At 39.1% G+C, this 17,830-nt stretch overlaps 1 protein-coding gene across 3 annotated transcripts in view; it reads right to left on the bottom strand.

Annotated features, from left to right (window-relative positions):
• GOLM2 (golgi membrane protein 2) overlaps positions 1 to 17,830 on the bottom strand; it is a 118,978-nt gene that overhangs the window by 61,408 nt on the left and 39,740 nt on the right. For all 3 annotated transcript variants that reach the window (XR_009867310.1, XM_062205812.1, XM_062205813.1), the window contains exons 2-4: positions 12,174 to 12,228; positions 5,445 to 5,547; positions 3,671 to 3,761 (exon numbers count right to left, since the gene is read on the bottom strand). Coding sequence is in view for 2 of the 3 variants with exons in the window: in XM_062205812.1 (XP_062061796.1) it covers positions 3,671 to 3,761; positions 5,445 to 5,547; positions 12,174 to 12,228 (249 nt within the window). In the remaining variant the exon portion in view is untranslated. The remainder of the gene's footprint in view (positions 1 to 3,670; positions 3,762 to 5,444; positions 5,548 to 12,173; positions 12,229 to 17,830) is intronic.

The following is a 17,830-nucleotide window of genomic DNA, read 5'->3' as shown; positions in this document are numbered from 1 at the left end:
GCAGATAGGAGGAAGTTGTCCTTTAAGTGTGCCCTTGAAAGTATGACAAATGCTATTTAGATGGTCAATAGTGTCCCTAAAAGTGTGACAGATGGCCACTGAGATTGTCAGGCTTCTTGCCAAGCACAAACAGCAAGGGCGAAAACTATGCAGACTCCTTCCCAGATGCACTGCCCACCCAAGCACAGGAAGTAGTGGCAGAACAACACTTAAGTCAGTGCTCCCTCTGTATCATCTTGGAAAATTGAATCTTCAGGTATACAGTGAGACCGAATTCAATTCTATGGGTGGAATTGGCTCAGTGAAAAATTGGGAGAGGCCAGGAGTCAGGTACACACTTGGATTGCCATATAAATCCTTCTGGTTAATATTTAATACATATATAAATGCTTCACAAACAATAAAGTATTACGCAATGTAATTATTAGTAATGCTATAAAAATTATTAAAAATATACATGAAATCTAGAAAAATGGGAACCACATCTGCACACTGCTTCATTGTTGATAAATTGCTTTTCTCTTCTTCTAGTAGAGGAAAATGAATAGTTTTGAGAGAAACAAAACAAAATGAAACCAAGGATTTACAAAGTTAAGTAGCTTGTCCACAGTCACAAAGCTAGAGAATTGTGGCAAAGGGATTCAAACTACACTGTTTCTGACCCCAAATCCCACAGTTTCTGGCAACTTGGTAAGCAATAACCAATCCTAAGAGCTTAATTATTGACAATTAAAATGTTAAAATGACATCTTTGAACATGCCAGTATGAAAGCTGAGGATGAGAAATCCATGAGGCACAACCTGAGCAGCCACTCTGCATCTCTATTTTCACTACAGTGCCATATCATAAGGTTTCCACAGTATTCTACTGCTTTACAGATGTGGCTAAAACAAACAATATTAAATAAAAATTAAAAGTCAGCAAGTTCAAAAATACTTTTGCATTGAAGAGAGTAAACAAAGATGTTCCTTTAATGCATTATTCATGACAATACCTTTATGTGAATGGACAATATTAAATATTTTTAACCAAAAAAAGCGACTTTCTAGATGTAATGTTTGTGATCTGTTGAGAGAACTAATTGTTTTTTAAATAATCTTGTTTTTTAAAATGATTTATTTATTTATTTAAAAGTCAAAAGTTACACAGAGAGAGAGAGAGGGAGAGAGAGAGAAATATCTTCCATCTGCTGGTTCACTCCACAGAAGGCCAAAACTGCCTGGGCTGGGCCAGGCCAAGGCCAGGAGCCAGGAGCTTCATCTGGGTCTCCCATATGGGTGGCACGGACCAATGGGCCATCTTCCACTGTTTTTCCTAGGCCATTAGGAAGGGAATGGAATGGAAATGGAGCAGCTGGGACATGAACCGGCACCTTTACCAGCTCTACCACAATGCTGACCCCCTAACTAATCTTTATTCTGAAATAATTTTAGATGCACATAAAATTAATCGCCCCTCACCCAGTTTCCTCTAGTGTTAACATCTTACATTATAATGGTATATTTGCACAACTAAGAAACCAATATTAGCACATCATTATTAACTAGACTCAAGATTTTATTTAGATTTCACCAGTTTTTCCACTAAGTGTTTTTTCTGTTCCAGGATCCAATTCAGGATACTACATTGCATTTAAGTCCTCAGGTCTCCTTAGTCTCCTCTGGTCTGTAACAGTTTCTCTGCCCTTGTAGCATGAAAACAGTAAACAATTTTATTTATGGACACTAAAATACAAATCTTATAATTTTCCCATGTCATAAAATATTATTCTTTTGTTTTCAATAATTAAAAAATGTAAACATCACTTTCGGCACATGGACAGCATGAAAACAGACTGCAAGCTGGATCTGGCCTGTGGGCTACAGTGTGCTAAGCCCTTTTATTTATTTATTTATTTATTTATTTATTTATTTATTTGACAGGCAGAGTGGACAGTGAGAGAGAGAGACAGAGAGAAAGGTCTTCCTTTTGCCATTGGTTCACCCTCCAATGGCCGCCACGGCCGGTGCGCTGCGGCCCGCGCATCACGCTGATCTGAAGCCAGGAGCCAGGTGCTTATCCCAGTCTCCCATGCGGGTGCAGGGCCCAAGCACTTGGGCCATCCTCCACTGCACTCCCGGGCCACAGCAGAGAGCTGGACTGGAAGAGGGGCAGCTGGGACAGAATTCGGCGCCCTGACCGGGACTAGAACTGGGTGCGCCGGCGCCACAGGCGGAGGATTAGCCTATTGAGGCGCGGCTCCGGCCTTGTGCTGAGCCCTTTTCACAGAGTAATTTCTAAGATAGATACATGCCTAATGGGTTAATTAATTAACATACACAAAGATAACTAAATCTCTGGATATAATTTATGTTCCTTTCACAAAGCTACCACTAGATTTGTCTCTATGAAAAAAATAATTCAAATTCCACAGAATTTTGTTATCACAGCTGAAGAACAGGGAATTAAGGATGAGGAACAGAATTAGGCAGCTGCTCTGGAGGGTAAGGGCTAGTGTGCTACCCCAAAAGGACAAGTTGTTTATGCACCTCTGTCTCTGCCATGCAGCGTAAGGGCAAAGAAAAGTTGGAGAGGTATTAGTTAACTAGTAATAGTTAAATAGTCTAGTACAGAGGATTAGAAAGAGAGAAATACATTTGCCTGAGGAAAAGAGAAAGCTCTCATCTATCCTCCTTGGAACAGACTTTCCCCATTATGTAAACACCAGGCTTGTACTGATACAACAGCATAACAAACCTCCCTTTCTCTTCCTTTTCCATTCTCCTATGCTCTTCCTAGCCCTTCAGTGTCTCAACAGCACATTCTGTCTGTCCTCAATGTGCTTCTTCTATGGTAGCTCATTAAGGCCTGCCTTCATCTACCAATCCATCCTAATGTCTCTTCAAAGTATACTGCAGAAATGCTGTAGCTATTTTGATTTACAGATCCAAAAAACGAAACAAGAGGAAAAAATGGTACCCTCAATACACTGCTATAAAAGCACAAAAAAGCTAAACAACAAAAACAAGAACAAAAACGTAAACTCCTTAACTTGTAGTCTTTTAGGTGAAATGCTATCAAAGCGTGAAACAAGTACGTTTCACTATTCAGTTTCTTTACTTTAAATCACAAGACTTCACACAGTCAGGTAAGATTACCAGGTATAAGAAGTTAATCATATCCTTAATAAATAGCAATCTTCATACAAATCGCCTCTATTTCTAAAACAACTTCCATAATATATTAGCTTAAAATGGATAAATAAATAAAACAATTTGTCATCCTAAAAAGTATGAATCAAAGATGGTTATTTAGTGTTTCATTCTGTGTTTTAAGAAGGGCTATCAAAATAACAGATTGATAATAAAGGAAAATCTTTCTCAACTTCTTTCTCAACACATAAAATAGGAAATAATTGATTTTTAATAAAATGTTACCTATTTTACATTCTGAGAAATAAACAAAAATTACTTTTAAAAGTCAGATAAAGGATACTTTAGCCCAAAATTAGATTTAAGAGTTGAGATTATTTTTTTACAACTGTCTAATTTACTCAGCAATAAAGCTACTATAAATCATTTTTGGAATTAGGCCAGAATACTTAAAAATATTTATGACAAAAATACAATTTTAATTTCTATGATTTATAACAAAACAAATTTCAATTTAAGTATATATATTTAAATTTACCTTTTGTTCTTGCAAAAACTGGTCTGCTAATTTTTTAATATTTTCTTCATGTTGTGCTCTTAATTCCTTGATCTGCTGTCCACACTGAAAACTAAATTACAAAGGCATTCTTTTACATTTTATTATTTTGAATTGCATTCTCAAAGTCATGTAGAAGTTGACAAACATATTTAGAAAAATAAAACATTCAGTACGCACAGCAGAATGAGTGGACAGGGAAGACAACAAGTAGAGAAATACCTCAGTCAAAATTCTAAAAATATACTTTTAATAGGGCTTAAGGAATACTGATAAGGTTAACTGAGACAAAAGAAATTAGAAAGATGAAAACAATTATTTTTTCTATAATTTTATAAATTGTATTTATAAGGAAACAATTGTCAAAGCCAATGTCAATGACAGAAGAGAAAAATACTAAAGAAAATGCAAGACTAATTTATAGAAATAAATGAGAAAAGCTACAACGATGAGAGTTATCAAGGAATGGTGACAGATGAATTGTCCAATAGTTATTACTTTGAACACTATAATAAAAACCTAAAACACAGAAAAACAGAAATGAAAGAAACTACTACAGAAGGCAGAAGAAAATGAAAAGGAGCAAAACATAAGGATGGCGACTTTCCACTGGACAAACAGTCAAAGGATACAAACAGGTCATCAAAGCAGAAAGAAACATTTCGTTAATAAATACACAGAAAAATGTTAACGTTCACTATTATAAGATGGAAATTAAGCTTTCTATACATATCCCAGAGTACTTCATAAAGTTTAGGGTGGGGCAGGCATTTAACTTAGCCATTAAGAGTTGGTGAAGATGCCCATATCTCATATCAGAGTACCTGGATTCCACACTCAGCTCCAGTTCTTGACTGGAATAAGCCCAGCTTTAGCTATTTAGGCATCTGGAGAGTTAACCAGAGGATGGAAGTACTCGTTGTCTTTGTCTCTGAAATAAATAATTTTTTTTAAAAAAAATTTATGACTGGAATAGTCTCAATAGTGAGAAAAGGAAAATTCCTGCAAGGGTCCCATATTTGGGAGAAACTAAAGTTTTGGTACACTAATAGTTGGAATAATATATCATTTCCAAATATTTTATCTGTTTTCTGGTATATGTGGTTTTTAAAATTTCATTTGCAGTCATACTTTTACATATTTAAAATTTTTATAACACTAAAAATTAGAAATGGATAAACAGTGCTTTAAAATACAGAAAATCCTGGTTTTTGGTGTGTAGATCTAATAAATATTTTTTAGCATAAAAGTGATGAAAGATATAACAGAGATTTTTAAAGAGCCATTGCTAGAAAGACCACTAGGAGGTCCTGAGCTCATCCCTGAGTACAGAGGTCTGAGCCACAGGGCTGAGTGCAGAGCAGGAGAAGCAGCGCTCTCATCCCACTGTTCTAGGGACTCCAGTGTCGGCTTCATCTTCTGCATGCCTCTCAAAAGGAATCACAGAATCTTTGCCCAGTCTGATACATCTAATTAGATAAAATTCAGAGCTTGTAATATTTTCTGTCTCACAACAAACTCTACACAACCAAATGAACAAAGTCAACATGCCCCGTAAGAGATGGTTTTAATGGTGTTTAACGTATCAAAATACCATGAAAGAATATGGGTTTCATAGAGCCATCAAGAGATGATAGAAAAGGAATTTAAAAGACCCAAGAAAATGAGAAAACAGAAGCTGTAAAGGAAGAATTTAAATCCAAAGGCTGAACAAATATATCAGATTCATAAATACTTGTTGCATGTAGCAACTTACCTTTCATATTCTAACCTCTTCACAAGGTAAGTATTATTCTTCCGATAGTCCTGAAGCTGGTCTTCTTGTCGAAGAAACTCCTGACGAAGCTCAGCAAGTTGCTCTATCCACACAAGAACCACAGAAATCAAGCTTACTCACTGTAATGCTTCCCACTGAGAAGCCATGGGGTGTTTTCTTAATTACACACACTTCTTAATTTGTTTACTCATTTTCTCAGGAAGTTAAATTACATAATACCATATTTAATTGCCTTTTATAACACATACATGGTCGATAAAATTTATTTTTAAAACAAGATAGCTTCAGTGACTTCCACATCAACCTGAATTTTTTTTTTAATTACACATCTGTTCACATTTATAGGCATATACTAAGCTGTGAGGACAGAATAAGAAAACTTATCTATTTCTTTAAAACTACTAGCCTTACAGAGGTAGAAAAATAATCCTGTTTTTTAGATATGCTTACTTGGCTCACTCAAGGTTTCTTTTTTTTTTTTTTTTTTTTTCTTTTGACGGGCAGAGTGGACAGTGAGAGAGAGAGAAAGGTCTTCCTTTGCCGTTGGTTCACCCTCCAATGGCCGCCGCGGCCGGCTCGCTGCGGCCAGCGCATCGCGCTTATCGGATGACAGGAGCCAGGTGCTTCTCCTGGTCTCCTATGGGGTGCAGGGCCCAAGCACTTGGGCCATCCTCCACTGCACTCCCCGGCCATAGCAGAGAGCTGGCCTGGAAGAGGGGCAACTGGGACAGAATCCGGCACCCCGACCGAGCCTAGAACCGGTGTGCCGGCGCCGCAAGGCAGAGGATTAGCCAATTGAGCCGCGGCACCAGCCCAAGGTTTCTTTAAGTTCCACTTGACTACCAACTTAAATGCCAATCACTTCAGACCTCATTTCTTAGTATCTAATGATGCTAGTTCCATATCCCAAAAGTCCATTTTCCAAATTCCTTATTTCTGGTCTAGAGCTGAAAGTTTCAACTTTGTAAGGATAACATAAAATTCCAAGTTGGGTAGTAGGTTAAGACCTGAGACAGATGCTCTTCTGCAAACATTTAGTCCATAATCACTAGTTATACATTTTCTAGATTTCATTCTCTCATCAGTTAAGCCTACAGATGAAAGAAATGCCGGCAGATGAGAGTAAATGTCAATTTCTTGGCTGGATGATTTAAACATTAATTAACAGCCTTAGAAATTAAGAAAAAATAGTAGTTAAAAAGTCCTAATTTTTATAAATGAGAACAGAGGTCTATACTACTTAAATGGCAGTTATTAAGACTAAAATATAGTAACTAACCATAATGTACCAATTTTATAACTATTATAAAATACCTACTTTTCATGGAAGGCTTATAAAATTAGTCTTATTGCTCTAAAGGCACTCCAAAAATGTCTGGGATATATATCTTTAGAAAGCAGCTATAGGCCGGCGCCATGGATTAACAGGCTAATCCCGCCTTGCGGCGCCAGCACACCGGGTTCTAGTCTCGGTTGGGGCGCCGGATTCTATCCCGGTTGCCCCTCTTCCAAGCCAGCTCTCTGCTATGGCCCGGGAAGGCAGTGGAGGATGGCCCAAGTGCTTGGGTCCTGCACCTGCATGGGAGACCAGGAGAAGCACCTGGCTCCTGGCTTTGGATCAGCGAGATGCGCCGGCTGCAGCGGCCATTGGAGGGTGAACCAACGGCAAAAAGGAAGACCTTTCTCTCTGTCTCTCTCTCACTATCCACTCTGCCTGTCAAAAAAAAAAAAAAAAAAAAAAAGCAGATATAAGTTTAGAATAAAAATATTTCAAAGTGCTAACAGTGATTATGTTTGGTGGTGGGAATCTGATCACATTCTTTTTTTTTCTCTACTTCTAAATTTTATTGTGGAATTTATAACTGTGACAATAAAAAACACAAGTTTAGAAGCAGGCATTTGGCCTAGCAGTTAAGATGCCCACATCCCATATCCAAGTGTCTGATTTTGATTCCCAGGTCCAGTTCCTAACTCCAGATTTCTGTAATGCAGATCCCGGGAGGTAGTGGTGATGGGATTCCTCCCACCCACACGAGAGGCCCCAGTCACTACAACAATTTAGGGAAAGAACCAGTGAATGGGAGTCCACTGTTTCTCTCTCTTTCTGCTTCTCAAATAAAAACAAGTAAAATTTAGAAAGTAAAAATTAACTTTAAGCAACACGAACATTTTTGAGATATATAAATAAAAAGTTTAACAGTATGTATAACAGCTATTGTATGGCAGATGATTATTAAATCAGGTACAAAAAGTTAGTGATTAAAGCTTGTAATAGTTAATTATTCTTTTCAAAAATTCAGTTATTGTCATTTATTTGAAAGGCAAAGAGACAGAGAAAGGTCTTCTATTCTATGGTTCATTCATTCTCCAAATGCCTGCAATAGCCAGAGGTAGGCCAGGCTGAAGCCAGGGTCCAGGAACTCAATCTGAGTCTCTCACGTGGGTGGCAGGGACCAAAGTACTTAAGCCATTACCTGCAGCTACCCAGGGTATGCATTAGCAGGAAGCTGGAATTGGAAGCAAAGCTAGGACTAATACTCAGGCACTTCAATATGGGATGCAGGCATCCCAGGAGGCATCTTAACTGCTGTGCCAAATGCCCATCTTGTAAATAATTATTTTTATGCTATTAAGTGACCTTTTAAGTTTCCCTTTTTATTCAATTGACTTTCCAATATGTAAACATGGTTGATCTATCCCTACTTCAGACAGATGTAAAGAATCTGTGGTCAGGTAGCCATAAAACAACACTTTCAACTTGTTATCTGATCCCTTCTCCTATCTCCTAAGATATAACAGACAAGAGGTGGCAGAAATGTTGGCCTCAGCTGTGAATATTAGTGCTATAGAGACAATCAGATTCCAGCAGGAAGCAGTAACAAAAAGTCTTGAAGTTTAAGGATGGAGTTACCCAGTTCAGGTAATCTGTACTGAGGCGGGATAGATTCTAAAACTGAGTAACTGTGATTACAAAGTTATCGTGGGTGGGCATTTGCCAAAGCAGTTAAGATGTTGCTTGGGATGCCCACATTCCATATTGGAGTGGCTGATGTTCAGTCAGTTCTGCTCGCAATTCCAGGATCCTGCTAACACATATCCTGGGAGACAGGAGTGACAGCCTAAGTACTCAGGTCCCCTCACACGTATCAGGGACACAGACTGAGTTCCTGGCTTCTCACTCTGGTCTGCGGCAGGCATTTGGAGAGAGAACCAGCACATGAGAGGTCTCTGTCTGTCTTCCTCTTTCTTTGTGTCCTTCTGTCTTTCCAATAAATAAATAAACAGACTTTAAAAGCTAATCTGTAGGACTCGTTTTTCTCAGGAGAAAGGAATGAGAAAGATTACAGTTCCCCTTGCTTCAGTTTTCTTTTTCCTACCTTGTAAAATGTCTGAAGTAGCTTCAGAATGAACCTGAGACTTAATATCAAGATTTAGGATGCCTTCTCTTTATCATAAAGCAAAATTTTCATTTATAATTGAAAATAAAGGGTTTAATATACAATTGACAGAAACAAAATACCAGTATGAATCAGTTTAGCTCATGTAAAATATTAAATTCTTTCCTGCTTGAATATAGGAAAAAGATTATAAAGCACAGAGTTAATTGTAACTTCAAGTGGGTCAAAACAAAGGCCTGAAAGGCAAAAAGTAAGCACACCAGAAAATAAAACTAAAGACAAAATTTCCTTTCTCACAATTTTACTTTTGATTGATTGGCACATGTTTTCTTTATATGAACCCAGAGATGCTTTCTATTTATTGCAGCTGCTCCAAGCCACTACAGCAGGAATCTCAGGGTAATTTCACATAAGGTCATGTCCACAGCTGATCATACAGAAGGTTCTATCTCAGAAAGTAACACCAGGTATATTATATCAATGCACAGCCCTGCTCCCTCAATCTAACTTAGAGATTAGGGATAGCTAAGAAAGAGTTGCCTAGGATCAGCTTTTAAAGAAAAACAAACAAACAAACAAACAGAAAACAACTTTGGGGCCAGCACTGCAGCGCAGTAGGTTAAAGCCCCAGCCTGCAGTGCCAGCATCCCATATGGGTGTTGGTTTGAGTCCCAGCTGCTCCTCTTCTGATCCAGCTCTCTGCTATGGCCTGGGAAAGCAGTGAAAGATGGCCCAAGTCCTTGGGCCCCTGCACCCACATGGGAGATTTGGAAGAAACTCCTGGCTCCTGGCTTCGGATGGCTATTGCGGTCATTTGGGGAGTGAACCAGTGGAATGAAAGACCTCTCTCTCTCTCTCTCTCTCTCTCTGCCTCTCCTTCTCTGTGTAACTCTGACTTTCAAATAAATAAAATAATTCTTTTAAAAAAAACTTTTAGAAAATTTAAGTTCAAATTTTCTTTCAGTAATAGGCATAAAAAGAAGGTGAGTAATTAAAAATAAATTAGAGCATGCTAGAATGTTAATGAATTATCTCAGGGATTAAAAAAATATATCTCTTAAGTGTCAATTGTTAAATCAACTACAGGAGTCACTGTGCACTTGCTCCCCATGTAGGACCTCTCTCCTTAATGTGTTGTATTATGAGAATTAACGGTAAAACTAGTCTTCAAACAGTACTTTATACTTTGTGTGGGTGCAAACTGTTGAAATCTTTACTCAGTATAGAGTTGATCTTCTGTATATAAGGATAATTAAAAATGAATCTTAATGAAGAATGGGATGGGAGAGGGAGTAGGAGATGGGATGATTTGCGGGTGAGAGGGTGGTTATAGGGGAAGTACCACAATAATCCAAAAGTTGTAATTTTCAAATATATATTTATTAAATAAAAGTTTTCTATTAAAATATATCTCTTATTCTTTTTATTTTCAAGAAAATATTAATCATCTTAAGAATTTTTTTAAGGGTCATAGTGTCTATTAGTTACATGATGTCAGATATTAATTTCAAAGAAAATAGTCACCTTGGGATTTTTTAAAAAGATTTATTTCATTTATTTGAAAGAGTTAGAGGAAGAGAGGGAGACAGAGAGACAGAGAGAGCTTCCACCCTCTGGTTCACCCTCCAAATTGCCATAACAGCCAGGGAGGGGCCAGGCTGGAGCCAGGAGCCAGGAGCTTCATTCAGGTCTCCCATGTGGGTTCAGGGCCAAAGCACTTGGGCCATTTTCCACTGCTTTCCCAGGCGCATAAAGAGGGAACTGGATTGGAAATAGAGCAGCTGGGACTTGAACCAGCGTCCACATGGGATGCCAGTGCTGTGGTGGCAGCTTAACCTGCTGCACCACAACACTGGCCCCAACTTGAGATTTTATAATTGATTTGTCAAGGTATAAAATCTCATTAATGAAATTCAATCTTAAGAGTCCAAATTTCAGTACGTGCATTAAAACCAAAGATGTACAGCTATGCATTCAAATCAAAGCCTTTTTCTCTGTGTAACACTGAAGGGTTTCACATAAAATTTCAAAATATTTCAAGACCTACTTTAACACACATAATACAATAAACATTTTTATTCAGTAAGATAGGCTGTCATTTTTGTTGAAAGATACTAACAGAAGCCACAGGACTTCTTACTCAACTGATCTGTAACTATCTAATAATAAATATACTTTGATCATTTGTAAAAACTGCAGGTAGGAAGCAGCCCTGACAGTAGAGCATATTGTGTGTCATCATGACTCTCAAGTTAAAAGGAGCAGAACATGGACACAAATGCAGCAAAGTGTTTGTGACCACCCAGGGAGCATTTCTAATAGAAAGTCAGAGCTATTATAAACCACTGATAGTAAAAAATTAACAATTTTTATTTTAGGGTTACGATACACAAACTAACACTTCCCAATGGTTGTGCTGGTTGAGGAAGAAAACTTTACTGTATTACAAAGCCAGCTCAACTTGGCTACTTCAAGAGAATGATAAAAATAGATGACTGAATTCTATCTAAAGAGACTCAAAATGATAATATAAAAAAGATATTTTATAAAAAAGATAATATAAAAAAGATATTAAAAAGATAATATAAACAAGAAATTAGAGAGCAGGTTTAACTTATATAAAAAACTTACAGTCAATGTGTGCAAAACCTTAAAACATACAGTTTGGTAACCAAAGGGTGTGAGGGAGAAGAGGGTTGGTCCTCAGATCCCAACTCCAAAGGGCAGCAGTGGTGTGAAATAACATATGCAGAGGGCAGAGCTTGTTCTCCTTACCTATTTTTATCCATAAAAGTTTCAGTCACCTATCACTTCATCCAAGTGAAAATGTGCATATGCATGTGTAGTTTTATATTTACTATATGCATATTTTATTTATTGTAATTTATCTCTCAGGTTTCTTTCCACTCCCAGGGAATCTAAAACATTAAGCTTGGAAGATCCCTAGACTGAATGGGAGATTAAGCAGACTGGACACAGAACATGAGGAACACTTCTCACCTACTTATCTGGAAATGTGATGTCCACTGAAGCTACAGTGCCATTTTCTTAGAGGATTGTCTTAGGAATACTTCATCGCATAAACCTTATCTACAGCTCAAGATTAAGATCCAGACTTCAAATGTTAACTTGCATTTATTATATGTATAGCAACATTAAATGACTTTTTATTATACGTTAAGAAAATGGGATAATTTGCCATCAGAGTGACTATTTCATTTAAATGTATAACTTACTATTTCTTAATTCTTGAAGGTTTTAGATATTTAATGACCTTTCCTTACATTAAATTTGTAACTAATTTTCTTACCCTTTAAATGATGTATATCTGCCATCTGATATGATATGTTGTTCTGCAGTTTAACCTGAAAAAAATAAATTTTCATTTTACTAGAGAATATATAGTTTTGCTTATATTTACTTTTGTTTATATTCACTTTGAGCTTGATCATAAATGCAAACAAAAATAATAAACTTTCTTTATATCATATGTCTTTCCAAAATGAATTGAGATAAATATTTATTTTGTAGTGCTTAAATTTGCATAAGAATATTCATTTTACTTGATACACAAAATAACAACTGTGAAAAGTTTTTTTTCCTAAAGATTCATTTATTATTTATTTGAAAGGCAGAATTATAGAGAGGGAAAGACAGAGAAATGTTACATCTACTAGTTCACTCTACAAATGGCCCCAAAAGCTAGGACTAAGCTAAGCAAAGCCTAGAGCCAGGAACTTCTCCTAGTCTCCCATGTGGCTAGTAGGGGCCCAAGCACTTGGACCATCTCCCACTGTTTTCCCAGGTGCATTAACAGAGAGCTGGATCAGAAGCAGAGCAGCCAGGACTCAGACCTGTGCTCATATAAAATGCCAGCATTGTAGGTGGCAGCTTAACCTTCTATATCATCAAAATGCCAGCCTCTGAAAAGTCTTAAAGTCTAAATTGAATACCACCTAATGATGTTGTTAAAATCTTATCAGAGGGGCCACTGCCCGCAAAGCCAGCATCCCATATGGGAGCCAGTTAGAGTCCCAGCTGCCTCACCTCTGAACCAGCTCCTTGCTGATGGCCTGGGAAAGGGGGCTGAGAATGGCCCAAGTCCTTGAGCCCCTGCACCCATATGGAAGACCTGGAGGAGGCTCCTGGCTCCTGGCTTCAGTCTGGCCCAGCCCTGGCCATTGTGGCCATCTGGGGAGTAAACAAGCAGATGGAGTATTTCTCTCTCTCTCTCTGTAACTCTGCCTTTCAAATAAATAAATAAATCTTTAAAAAAATCTTAGAAGAGATCTCTCCCCAACTCCATATTAAGAATTTTTTTTTACTTATTTAATGTGAAGCAAAAAAAAGTAATGCTTATCAAGCACACAAAGGATGACATAGCATCCTGAGTAAGCACCATACACAGGATTCAGAGTGGCAGTCACTGTCTTCTAGGAGCCAGGATACAAAAACACTAAGAATTTAAAAGTGTTTAAAAAACAAACAAACAAAAAAAGACCTTAGATAAGCCAGAATCTAGTACACAAAGAACCACTGTGTTTCCAAACAGTTCTTGCTTTTGACAAGTTTCACCTAAATGGAAAATGTAACTAAAGTATCACTATAAATTGGTTTTCTTGCCCACCTTAAGATTACTTTGAAAGGCCCAAACAGATTCATACTGATCAGAAGCAGCACCATGAGTAGTATGATGACTATAATGAATACCTTCGCAATCTCTAAAGGATATTTTTTACACCTCTTATTTTGAAATGCTTATAAATTCACAGAAAATTACAGGACAGCAGAGAGGTCCTTTGTACCCTTCATATAATTTCCCCCAATGAGTATATCAATTAAAAAAAAAATTATTGGGGGCTGGTGCTGTGGCATAGTAGGTTAATTAATCTTCCCCCTACAAAGCCAGCATCCCATACGGGTGCTGGTTCTAGTCCCAGCTGCTCCTCTTCTGATCCAGCTCTCTGCTATGGCCTGGGAAAGCAGTGGAAGATGGCCCAAGCACGTGGGCCCCTGCACCCCCGTGAGAGACCCAGAAGAAGCTCCTGGCTCCTGGCTTTGGATCCATCAGTTCCAGCCATTGCGGCCATTTGGGGAGTGAACCAGTGGATGGAAGACCTTTCTCTACGTCTTTCCCTCTCACCGTCCGTAGCTCTACCTCTCAAACAAATAAATAAAAATTTTTTAAAAATTTATTTATTTATTTGAAAGTTAGAGTTAGAGAGAGAGAGAGCGAGACAGGGAGAAAGATCTTGCATCTGCTAGTTTACTTCCTAGATGGCCACAACAGCTAGGCTGGGCCAAGCTGAAGCCAGGAGCCAAGAGCCTCAGTTGGGTCTCCCTCATGGGTGGAAGAGGCTCAAATAATTTGGCTGTCTTCTGCTGCTCGGCCCAGGCCATAAGCAGGAAACTGGATGGAAGTAGAGCAGCCAGGATTCAACCCAGCACCCATATGGGATGCTATCTACCATTACAGCAGCAGCTTCACCTGCTTTGCCACAGCTCTGGCACCGCAGTGAGTACATATTACCTAATGATAGTATAACACAAAACTAGGAAACTGGCATGGAGACAAAGTGTTTATATAGTTCCATTTTTATCAAATGTATGGAATTGTATAAACCCTATCACAATCCAGATAGAGAACTATTTCAGCATCACAAAGATCTCTCTGATGCTATCCCCCCTCCCTTTTTTTTTTTTTAAATTTGACAGATAGAGTTAGACAGTGAGAGAGAGACAGAGAGAAAGGTCCTCCTTCCTTTGGTTCACCTCCCAAATGGCTGCTAAGGCCAGCGCACTGCACTGATCCGAAGCCAGGAGCTAGGTGTTTCCTCCTGGTCTCCCATGCGAGTGCAGGGGCCCAAGCACCTGGGCCATCCTCCACTGCCTTCCTGGGCCACAGCAGAGAGCTGGACTGGAAGAGGAGCAACCAGGATTAGAACCCAGCACTCATATGGGATGCCGGCGCCGCAAGCAGAGGATTAACTAAGTGAGCCAGGGCACTGGCCTCCCTGATGCTATCCCTTAAAGGCAAACCCTTCCCCCCTCCCCCACATTCCTGTGCCAATATATTGTACATTGTATGTATAGTAAAGTCTAAAGCCATTATGAAAACAAGAAAGCAGTGTCAAGGAATCAGCAGGCAAGGTAGTATCTGAAGCAGTACTGGCTTACACTTGTGTTAGATATTCAAGAAATATTTCCAACTACATGTACTCTTAAAATTTATAGAAGGCATTGGACATTTTGGTAAATGTTTTCATGAGTGTTATTTGACAGCTAAAATTTTTTGCTAAATTTCCACTTGATACTAAGTTACTGAGAATAATCTGGGAGGTCTGACTTGTTTCTGCTCTATTCTCTTCAAGATAGTAGCCAGAACGAAACCGGCACCCCCATCTCCTTATCTATACTCATAGTTAGGACTGATGAACAAGGACATAAGCCTCAGTCATTTTAGGTTCTTGCCTAAAAGTAGATAAAGTGCCATTTTACCACTTATCCCTGCTTTCTTTCAAGAGACCAGTTCAGTCTCACACCCTATATTGTTCCCCACCCCACGTCCTGCATTTTTCTCCAAACTTGAGGAACCTATATGGAGAACCTCACCTCTGTCTACTGCCCTGGCCTCCTCCAAACCCCTATCCCACTGAAGATATAAAATGCCCAGCCTCTGGTGTCTGGAACCTCTGCCATGGGTTCAGTCTGTGTGCACCCTGGCAGTTGGTCAATTCTGTGAATTTATTCATTTTCTTAGAATAAATTTGGTTGGCTATGAGTTCATATCCTGTCTCCTTTCTGATCTGCACTCCTTTTCCTTATGATAGGAATTCAGAGATTAAGGAAAGCCTCCTGGGAGGGATTAGATATTCAAGATGAGTAAAACTTGAAACAGGTTTAAAGGGCATTTCAGAAATGCGTGATGACTTCAGAAATAGTACAGAATCAAGACACATGAGGTATATATGAAGACCCCACAAAAGCACAGAGAAAAAAAACAGCAAGAAAAAAAGAAAAAAAGAATGGGGAAAAAGGTCCATGAAAGACCCTTCAGACCCAGGAAGAGTTTATTCTTCAATTTGGGAAGCAGAGCCATCCAAATTTAAAATGAAATTTTATCCATAAACAAATGACAGATGAAAGCAGAACTCCTCTAGTTAAGCATCAGTAGGAATCTAAGGGCCCTCCTTTTACTCCCTCCAGAGTCTCAGGGCTTTGAAGAATTATATGAGGCTGGGGCCTACACGGTGGTGCCATGGGTTGTAGCAGAGGCCTTGTCTTTTAATTAAACCTGTTTTTTTTTTTTAATGTTTATTTATTTATTTGAAAGGCAGAGTTACAGAGAGGCAAAGAGAGAGAAAGAAGGAGAGAGAGTCAGTCTTCCATCGGTAGTTCACTCTCCAAATGGCTGCGACAACTGGGGCTGAGCCAATCTAAAGCCAGGAGCCAGGAGCTTCTTCTAGGTTTTCCACATGGGTGTAGGGGTCCAAGGACCTGGGCCATCCTCTACTGCTTTCCTAAGCCATAGCAGAGAGATGGATCAGAAGTGGAGCAGCTGGGACTTGAACCGGCGCCCATATGGGATGCCAGCACTGCAGGTGGGGACTTTACCCACTGCACCACAGCACCGACCCCTACACTTTCTGACACGACTAAAGCTGTGGTAGAAGCCTTCTCAAGGTCAGAAAAAGAAAAAAGGAGTCATCTGTCCTGGGAATGAAATGTAGTTGTTATCTGCTTGACTATGAAAGCTTCAACTGTACTTACTATCTGCTTATAAAAATAAATAAATAAATAAATCTCAGGACCAGTGCTGTGGTGCAGCAGGTAAAGCCAGGAAGAAGCTCCTGGCTCCTGGCTTCAGATTGGCACAGCTCCAGCCGTTGCGGCCATCTAGGGAGTGAACCAGCGGATGGAAGACCTCTCTCTCTGTCTCTACCTCTCTCTGTAACTCTTTCAAAAAAATAAAATAAATCTTAAAAAAAAAAAAATCTCCAGTTAAGTACAATCCCATGGGCAGTACTGTATCACTCCTGTGGCCACTATGTAACATTAGAATATCCAATCAAATATATACATGAAACCATATAAGGGAGACAAAAGGCTAAAACCATATATAAGTAAAAACCCTTCTTTGTTCCAGGCTCAGGATTTTGGATAAGAAATTCCACCTGGGCTGTATTCCAGCATAATAAAAGAATACTTCTTGGGGGCGGTTCTGTGGTACAACGAGTTACAGCACTGGCATCTCATATGGGCCGCTGGTTCGAGTTCTGGCTACTCCTCTTCCGATTCAGCTCCCTGCTAATGTGCCTGGGAAAGCAGTGGAAGATGGTCCAAGCCCTTGGGCCCCTGCACCCACGTGGGAGACCTGGAAGAAACTCCTGGCTTCTGGCTTCAGTTCGGCTCAGTTCCAGCTGTTGCGGCCATTTGGGGTGAACCAGTGGCTGGAAGACTCTCTCTCTCTCTCTCTCTGTCTCTCTGTCTCTACCTCTGTAATTCTTTCAAGTAAATAAAATAAATCTTATTTAAAAAAGAATTATATGAGGCTAATATTCAGTCATAAAAAAATGAAATACTAGTACATAATACGACACCAAAGTATATATGACAAGTGAAAGAAGCCAGTCATGAAAGGACACACACTATTTGATTCCATTTCTATGAAATGTACAGAATAGGCAAAGCCATAGAGATGGAAAAGTAGATTAGTGGTTGCCAGAGCAGGAGGGGAAAGGGAAACAGAAGTGGCTTTTTAAAAAAGGTTTATTTAAAGCATAGAGAGAGAGAGATCTTCTATCCACTAGTTCACTCCACAAATGGCCATAATGGCCAGAGCCGGGCCAGACTGAAGCCAGGAGCTTCTTCTGGGTCTCCCACATGAACTGCAGGGGGCCCAAGGACTTGGGCCATCCTCCACCGCTCTCTCAGGCCACACCAGAGAGCTGGATTGGAAGTGGAGCT

Source organism: Lepus europaeus, chromosome 11 (assembly GCF_033115175.1).
Source record: "Lepus europaeus isolate LE1 chromosome 11, mLepTim1.pri, whole genome shotgun sequence".
NCBI lineage: Eukaryota > Metazoa > Chordata > Mammalia > Lagomorpha > Leporidae > Lepus > Lepus europaeus.
This window is presented reverse-complemented; position numbering and strand designations above follow the sequence as displayed.